Here is a 9,671-nt window from a genome sequence, read left to right as displayed (position 1 = left end):
TACATATAGTATATATTATACACCTTATATATTATATGTGTATATTATACACATATAATATATAATATATATGTGTATATTGTATACATATATATGTGTATATTGTATACATATATATGTATATTGTATACATATATTATATAATATATATGTGTATATTGTATACATATATGTGTATAATATGATTATATATAATATACATATATGTTATATGCACATATAAAGTATATATACATATAAAATAAGCAAAAAGTATATATTATATGTATATATATAAAGTAAGCAAACTTGCTATATATATAAAGTAAGCAAACTTACTATATACAAAGTATATATATAAAGCAAACTATATAAAGTGTGTGTATATATATATTTATATATATATAAAGTAAGCAAAAAGTGGCTACAAAAGTATGTAATGTTAATAGGTAGCATATATTAAGTGCTTATCATGTGCCAAGCACTATTCTAAGAACCATGCAGGCATTAACTCATTTACTCTTCACACCAACCCCATTAGGAAAGAACTCTCACAGTTCCAATTTTACAGGCCCTCAGACAGGTTTGTGACTTACCCACATGCACACTAGTGACTAAGCTCAGATAGCTGACTCGAGTGTTCCCACGTTCTTAAAAATCACATGATTCCGCTTCTCGGTATAGGGTTATATTTATTTTAAAAACAAAATGGAGCGGGTGTGTTTTAAAAGTCTGGAAGGACTGGAATGAAGATATTAATTGGAAGATTATAGGATGTTGTTTTATTTTTAAAAAACCCTTTACATACACTGCTGCTTTCCATTTCAGTGAGATAAATTTACTATGAAATGTTAGAGTTCATTCTCCCAATTTTATGTAATACCCCTGCTCATGAAGAGGTTGATGAGTGTCAGTCCTTTAGATGGAGGGTTGGGGGGCACTAGAGTTAACGTTGACAAAGGATCTGGAAGGATTATCTCTCAGCGTCTTTCAGTTTCAGTCTGTACAATTTAGGAACTCTCTTTAATAGTCTTCTTGAGTAGTTCAAATCATGTTTAGAATTTTCCATATGTTGAAGATATATTTTAAAATACAAAGGCCCGAGCTGTAGAATGGTCCCTGGTATCCTTTAAATTTAAAATTACTAAGTTTTTCTTTTCCTTGCTTGTTTTAAGAGAGAGAGAAAGAAGTGAGTGTGGAAGTATTGGCAGAGTAGTTTTCATTTCTACCTTGGTCTCATTAAAACTGACATTTTTTAAGTCATTGCATTTCACTTAGAAACTGCTTCCAGACCAGTTTCTTCAGGGGGATGGGCTCCCAGAACCCTCTGCCTCTCTCTGAGTCCAGCTTCCCTATCTCCTGGTCCTAAGGACAGCTTTTTCTCTAAGTGCTCCTCCTTGGTGGCTGCCACAGAACATGGTTTTTTTGCTGCTAGAATACCTCCAGTGGTGAGACTCAACCAGCAATCAGCAGTGCTCTAAAACCTCCAGAATGACAGCAATCACTGCCTATGTGCCTAGCAGTGCCCAGTCCCTATGTGGGAATGACCTCGTGTGGCACTCACGTCAGCCTATCAAGTAGGTGTGATGATCCGAGGTTTTTAAAGGATGAAACTAATATTCAGAGAGCTTTGACGACTCGCCCAAGGTCCCACGGACAGTGTTTAAATACAAATGTGGCTCCCAAATGCACATTTTCCTCTTAGCATGATTCTGACTCACAGTGATTTATCTAACTGAGTTGCTTTGCTTTCTTACTTTTTTATTTCTTTGGTTTTTTGGAAGTGGAGACAGTAAGGGGTGGGAGGTTTGAGGAAAGCTTTAAAAGTAAAATCTGTTTTTGTACTTTGTGATCATTAAGGTATCTTGCTTTTTCCACATGGTGTATTAACTAAAGTTCAGGAATTAAAAAGACAGATAGGCCCCCCACCCACCCCCTGACACACACAGTCAATCTTATGGCTTACAGATGCTTGTATGGATTGTACTGTCTGGAAGATCATGTGATTTGACTTTGACACTCATTCCAGAGCCTGATCTGCTCTCTGCCCCTTCTACATGGTCATGGATGAAACACAGAGACAACATTAGTAGAACAAAATATATGGTATTTATTAAACACATGTGACATAGGTTATAATATCAAAGTAGAGCATGCATGAACAGATGATTCATTCGTTTAACAAAAACACCAATTGATACAGAGAACACTAAATGATTAAGTTTCCATGACATATAAAATTCTCTTTAAGTTAAAGTGAGAAAGAAAAAAAAAATCGCAAGTTGAATAAATACTGTGATTTCAGCTGGTCCAATGAATGCATAAGGCACAAATTAAACCAAGGGACTAGCACATCAGAATGAAGCTTGTCTGGCCCACACAAGTCTCTCACTGTGGCTCCCACGACCCTGCACAGATGCTTGGGACCAAGAGGAAAGAGCACCTGCAGGCTGGGAACCCTCCCTTCCAGGTTCAAGTTTGGCTGGGTGCCCATGCTCCTTGTGGACAGGCCTCTCTGTACCAGAGAAACGCTGCCTCTAATACTTTTATGGGTAAACAAAACCTTCATGCTCTATCAAACAATCCTGGCATGAATAACATGAAACTTCAAATTAATGTCCTTTTCCCTCCCAACCAAAGTCTAGCAAATAAAATACATTGTGAGGGAATCCTCCTGATAGGATTTCAGTGTCTACAAAGAAAACAAATGATGATGCAGTACAGCAGGGTATGCCGAGTGGGTGTCTGAAATGTGACCTTGTATATCCCTCTCTTACCTGCTCACTTTGCCTTCACTTTCCTTCCTGTCTTAGAAGTGGATCAGAGCCTCAGCGATTTCCATTCCGGCTTACACTGTGTGTAGGGGAAACAACAGTCACCCTTCCCAAAGGATTTGAAGCCACAGGGTTCCAGAGCTTTTGTCCATCTGTAAAAAGTGTATGCCTCTGAGTGCCTAAGTCAGAGTTTTCTTCATGGTTAACTCCAGGACTCTTGTGTATGGGGTGTAGTTCCTAGAAGGCATCACAATTTCACGAGTCCTGCCTGTTTGGCTAAGAAATGAGAAAAGGCAGGTCAGGAAAATGAAACAAAACAAAACCCCCCATATGCTTCACATGGTAAGACAACTCTAGAAAATGGTGTTTAAGCGCTTAAAAATAAAAAGACAATAATGCAGCTTAATACTTCATTTAAATATTACAAACAGGCCCTGCAATGGACTTTATGTTTTCTCAAATTCATATTTTGAAATCCTAACCCCTAAGGTGATGTATTAGGAGGTGGGGACTTTGGGAGGTGATTAGGTCATGAGGGTGGAGCCCTCATGAATGGGATTAGTGGCCTTATGAGAGAGGCCCCAGGCCCAGCGTGGTGGCTCACGCCTGTAATCCCAGCACTTTGGAAGGCCGAGGCAGGGGGATCACCTGAAGTCGGGAGTTTGTGACCAGCCTCACCAACATGGAGAAACCCTGTCTCTACTAAAAATACAAAATTAGCTGGGCATGATGGCACATGCCTGTAATCCCAGCTACTCAGGAGGCTGAGGCAGAAGAACCGCTTGAACCCGGGAGGCAGAGGTTGCAGTAAGCCAAGTTCATGCCACTGCACTCCAGTCTGGGCAACAAGAGCTAAATTCCACCTCAAAAAAAAAAAAAGAGAGGCCCCAGAAATATTCATCATCATCCCTTCTGCTATGTGAGGACATAGCAAGAAGACACTATACATGAACCAGAAAGCAAGTCCTTGCCAGACACTGGATCTGCTGGCACCTTGGTCTTAGACATCCCAGCCTTCAGAACTGTGAGAAATAAATTTCTGTTGTTTATAAGCTAACTAGTTTATGGTACTTTGTTATGGCAGCCAGAACAGACTACGACAGGTTAAAAATAAAAAAGTTATTTTTAACAACCTGTAAAGGTTGTACTAGGCATCCATGGTTCAGAAAAATATGAAACATGCATTCAAGGGACTTGTCACCTGGTGGGAAAGATATGTACATAAAAAATTTTCATGTACTGTGTTAGGAACTATAGCACAGATATAACAGCTGTGCTGGGCATTCTTCTTTTGCCATTCAGCCCTACTCTCCCCCTTCTCCACCCTACTCTGTGGCCTGGAAAAGTCAGCATCAATTTGCCCTTCAAATTCAGTTCCTTTTGGCCTACTGCAAGGTGGTAGCAGGGGATCAGGGAATGAGAGGACAAAGAGGTCAGGACATTTTTCCTTTCCCAGCCAGGCTGCAGCTTGGTAGTTGGCGGCATCCCTCTACCAGGGCCCATAGCTACAGCTCCCCAACTTGTTCTCTTCCCCAGCTTTCTCCCCTGCCTCCTCAGGCAAGGGTGGTAACAGCTTCCACTGTTGCTAGTTCCACAGCTTGCCACTGTCCCTTGTTTATTTCCCTTAAAGTTGCCCAAACATCCACAACAGTCCCTTCATTTAACTCTCAAGCCTCCCTTCCTGCCATGACCTGAACAAAATGAGCATGAACACATGATGGGAAAATTGACGGCAGAACAATTTAGCACCACCAGGAAATTCACATCTGGAAATTCACACAGAGAAGGTGAATCTTGAAGGATGCCTAGCACTCATCAAGTGGGCAAAGCGGGGATGGGAACTCCAGGAAGAAGGGGCAGTATGTGTAAGGCAGAGATGGGTGAGCACACAGTTTGTGGATGTGGAACTGCAAACCGTGTGCTCCTTTGGAACGACTGGAACAAAGAGTTCACAACGGAGAGTGGCAGAAGATGAGGCCTGGTGGAGAAGGGTCCCATGTCCCTGGCTAAGGAGTTCAGAAGGGGACAGGGAACTACAGCAGGTTTTTAAGGAGGGCCATGATCTGCTCATATTTTTATTCTAGCAAGATTCCTCTGGTACTATCGAGGGTTGACTAGGGAAGGATTATTCTGAAGGCAGGTCAGTTAGAAAATTCTTACTCTTTAGGAGGTGAAAGAGAGATCATGAGAACTTGAATTCTGATGGAAGCACTTGATGGGAAGTGGCAGGGAGATTTTAGGGAGACATTTGAGAGTTAAAGTTAACAGGATTGGGTGACTAAGACATCCCATTTCTTTTTCCTCCTGGACACATAACTCAACTACATTTCCCAGCTTCTCTTGCCATTAGGTGGGCCATGTGACTAAACAGGCAGAAATGACTTCTACTACTTCCAGGTTTAACCCATAAAAATCTACATAATCCCCCACGCTCTCTCTCTCTCTTCCCTTTTATGTAGAGCATACAAGTGGAGAATCCAGGAGGACTCCAAAGCTCAGGCAGGGTTGCTAGATGGAGGAATTCCTGGGTTCCTGAAAGACTGTGTGGAGTGAAACCTATAGCAAACGGCCTTAAACTGTGACATGGGAAATTAATCTTTACCATGCTAAGCCACCAAGATCTGTGGGTTCTTTCAAATAGCTACATTCCTTATCCCAACCAACAAGATGACAAAATGTGTATATGAAGCCTAAGAGTCGAATCCCTTTCCCCTAACTTCCCACATCCAGTCATTCACCAGGTGATAGAGGATGTATTAAAAAGCGTGGCAGGGGGTGTATTTTAAACTTTGCATGTCTCCCCCAGGAGATTCTCCATATTCTCCACCCAATCCCCATATACACCTTGAACATCACTATTATAGAGGCTTCTGACACCTCCATAGCTTTTTTTTTTTTTTGAGACCAAATCTCTCTCTCTTGCCCAGGCTGGAGTGCAGTGGCACGATCTCAGCTCAATGCAACCTCTGCCTCCCAGGCTCAAGCAATTCTCCTACCTCAGCCTCCCAAGTAGCTGGGATTACAGGCGCGTGCCATGACCACCTGGTTAATTTTTGTATTTTTAGTAGAGACGGAGTTTCACTGTGTTGGCCAGTCTGGTCTTGAACCCCTGGTCTCAAATGATCCGCCCAACTCGGCCTCCCAAAGTGCTGGGATTACAGGCGTAAGCCACCACGCCAAGCCTCTATAGCATCGTATTGCACTTGTTGGTCTACACATTTGTGTCCACAGCTAGGTATAATTTCTTTAAGGGTGAAAGCCACATCTCCGTCATCTCCATGAATCCAGCAGCTCACAGAAGCCAGCCACAGAGCTATTACCCCACATATGAATTACAAAGGAAACCAAAGGTTGGAGGAGTTTCAAGAAGTAAGTGGTCCCAGTGTCACCTGCCACAGAGAGCAATCCATGGGACCTGGTGATCCAGGAGGCCCCACTGACCTGACCAGGCAGTTTAGTGGAATGCCAGGGGCAGAAGCCAGATGGCTATTTGTGCCAACTCCTGTGAAAATTCCACATAACAGAAACAGTCTCCAATGACAATATCCTGAAAGCCCATAAAATGCAGAAATATTTATAAAGGTGAACCTTCTAGGTTCAAAAACAGGCTCTCATATCCCGATCTTTTAAAAAAGAAGTGGGGTATTTTATTTTGTTGATCACTAGGAAACAACAGGATTTCAAGAACACAAATAACCTCAACCACAAAACTGAAACCCAACCATTTGCCTTAACACATTTAGGCTATTGTTAACCTTTTATTAATCAATAAAGGGGCAGTTCCCCTGGGGAAAACAATAGCAGAATCAGCAAATAAAGCTTTGACAAAAAAGCTACTTTGTGTTCTGGTCTTTGCAACAGAAATACGAAAATATAAGCATTTTAAAGCACTTACTACGTGCTGAGCGCTTATGACCATGGGGAATATTTTTCATCAAATTGCACCTATTAAGACATAATTGATGAAAACCAAGTTTGCTGGTTTGCTGGAAACCAAGTTTCACTACAGGGCAGAAGAAAGAAAAGTCACTTTTCCTTTCGTTTTTGTTTTTTCATTTTTCTTTGTAAATGAAGGCTAGATTACCTGCACTTGTTCTCAATGGCTTTAATTAACATATATCAAAGTTTTCAAACTAAACTCCTGAGTCTTTAAATACACACATACATTTGCGTGTGTGTGTGTGTGTGTGTGTGTGTGTAAACTCCTGAACCCACAGTGAGTCCACTCTCACCCCTTCCCTTTCCCTCTCTCTTTATGAAGAGATCCTTGGTCACTAGAAATTTATGGAAAACAAAGATTAGATGAAGGAGGGGAAGAATTTGAGGAGGAGAAAGTGAGGCAGAGAGATGGTACTGAGTAGATTAGACAGTCTCAGGCAGGCTGGCAGCAAGAGGAATGGGAAAGAAGGAGTCAAGTCATGAAGGAAAAGAACAGCACAGTATGAGTGAGTGAGTCAAGGAGCAAAATAATTCTCTGACTCAGAAGTGACTGCAATATACTGAGTTTAGGTAGCTTGGAAAGCAGTGGCTGCAGCCACAGAAATATGAAAAGGCGGGGCACTTCCACTGGACATTCTATGCCTGTTACTTCCCTTAATCCTCTCAACAAGCTTCCAAAGGGATTGCCACCAAAATCATCCTTTTCAAGATGAGAATCAAGGAGGGTAGGAATTTGCCAAAGCTGCAGATAAAGCAGGAGGCAGACTCAGGACCCAAACCCAGGTCTAACTTCCAAGACAGTATTCTTACTCACTCCTAAGAGGAGAGACTTTGAAGAAAGAGATGGCACACTCGGCCATGAAACGGCAAGTATGAAGACCAAGCAGACACCAGCTGGGAGTGTGCCCAGAAGGTTGTGGGGAACAAGGACTTGTATTCAAGAGAAAGGTTCACACTTCTGTGGCTCAGCCACAGAGGGGAGAGGTGAAGCTGTGAGACTTGATGTAATCTTTGCAGAAAGTACCGGAACCAAGATAGAGCCATGTGGACTACCATGGGAGGGTCTTGGAGGAGGAAAAGAAGCCATCAGAGAAGCTGGAGAAGGACAGACCAGGGAGATAGGTGGAGAACCAGGAGAGAAAAGTCCTGCAAGGGTAAGAAATAGGCTGAGGAATCCTTCCTTTCTTCTTAGGAAGGATTGTCAAATGCTACAGGGAGATGACTCCATTCAACAAATATTGAGTGCCTAGTATGTGCCAAGCATTGCTCTAAGGAGGTCCCAGGGAGAATGCAATTAGTGAAAGAGATGAAAATCCCTGCCCTCATGGAGCTCATATTCTAGTGAGGAGACAGAGAGAGAGAGAGAAACACACACACGCACACACACACACAAAGAGGTAAAACATAAGCAGGAATGACTTCATCCAAGGCCTTTATTAAATAAATAAATCATGTGATAATACTGATCACCTGTCTATGTTCTTCATTTGGTATGTATCTTTCACTTATTCACCCAACAAATGTTTATTGCGCATCAACTAAATGCATTTTTTTTTGAGACGGAGTTTCACTCTTGTTGCCCAGGATGGAGTACAATGGCGCGATCTCAGCTCAACACAACCTCCACCTCTTGGGTTCAAGTGATTCTCCTGCCTCAGCTTCCTGAGTAGCTGGGATTACAGGCATGTGTCACCACACCTGGCTAATTTTTTATTTTTAGTAGAGACGGGGTTTCTCCATGTTGGTCAGGCTGGTCTCAAACTCCCAACCTCAGGTGATCCGCCCGCCTCGGCCTCCCAAAGTACTGGGATTACAGGTGTGAGGCACCACAACCGGCAACTAAATGCAATTTTTTTTTCACACAAGACAAAAAAAAAAAGTAGAGCAGCTCTAAAAATGCTATTAGCAGTAGCACAGCATGTAACACTTGCAGTTGTACAGATGAGTGAGTAAGAGAGGCCATGCTATTCTACAATGAGACAAGTGCCCCATGCCTACAGCACGCAGGAGCCACTCTCAGGTCTTAGCTGACAGAGACCTTATCAATCACTGGGCCTCCCAGAGTTTTACACAGTGTCTAGACGGGGTGTCTAGAGAGTTTAACTGAAGAGCCCAATGCATACTGAAGTACTATATACTTGATCAGGCTATCAATCCATTTCATAAAATCAATGATTACCACCAATAAAAAGTTAATGAAATCATCTTAGCATACTCAGATTTTTTTGTATTTCATATAGTGTTCTACATAGAAAATCAGAGTTTGGGTTTAGTTAATATTAATAGTAATAGCTATTAGTTATTAAGTGCTTAACTCTGGTCCAGTTACCATGCTAAAATGCTTTCATTTTTATTTTCATTTATTTGAGACGGGGTCTCATTCTGTTGCCCAGGCCCAGGCTGGAGTGCAGGGGCATGATCTTGGCTCACTGCAACCTCTGCCTCCCGGGTTCAAGCTATTCTCCTGTCTCAGCCTCCTGAGTAGCTGGGATTACAGGTGCACACCACCACACCCGGCTAATTTTTTGTATTTTAGTAGAGACAGGGTTTCATCAAGTTGCCCAGGCTGATCTTGAACTCTGGAGCTCAGGCAATCCACTGCCTTGGCCTCCCAAAGTGCTAGGATTACAGGTATGAGCCACCATGCCTGGCCTATTTTTTATTTCTTTTCTTTTTTTTTTTTTTTTTTTTTGGTAGAGATAAGGTCTTGCTATGTGGCTTAGGCTGGTCTTGAACTCCTAGCTTCAAGGGATCCTCCCGCCTTGGCCTCCCAAAGTGCTGGCAATACAGGTGTGACCCACCATGCCCAGTCTCTAAATGCTTTATGTACACATTTTCATTTAATCTTCAAAGCAACCCAATGAGGTTTGATATTATCCTCTTCATTCTTAGTTTAAAGATGAAAGAGTTGAGGCTTTAGAGAGATGAAGTAACTTGCCCAAGGCTGAGCTCAGCTAGCAGCTGGCTGGGCAGGGAACT

At 42.2% G+C, this 9,671-nt stretch overlaps 1 protein-coding gene across 1 annotated transcript in view; it reads right to left on the bottom strand.

Moving 5' to 3' along the window:
• Positions 1–2,065: 2,065 nt before the first annotated feature.
• The window catches only part of MYZAP (myocardial zonula adherens protein), a 93,513-nt gene continuing 85,907 nt past the window's right edge, over positions 2,066–9,671 (bottom strand). The window contains exon 13 of the mRNA XM_008953212.4: positions 2,066–3,029. Coding sequence (XP_008951460.1) covers positions 2,933–3,029 — 97 coding nt within the window. The 3' untranslated portion in view covers positions 2,066–2,932. The remainder of the gene's footprint in view (positions 3,030–9,671) is intronic.

This window comes from Pan paniscus, chromosome 16, assembly GCF_029289425.2.
Source record: "Pan paniscus chromosome 16, NHGRI_mPanPan1-v2.0_pri, whole genome shotgun sequence".
NCBI classification, from domain to species: Eukaryota; Metazoa; Chordata; class Mammalia; order Primates; family Hominidae; genus Pan; species Pan paniscus.
The sequence above is the reverse complement of the archived record's forward strand: the minus strand, read 5'-3'. Positions and strand labels throughout refer to the sequence as shown.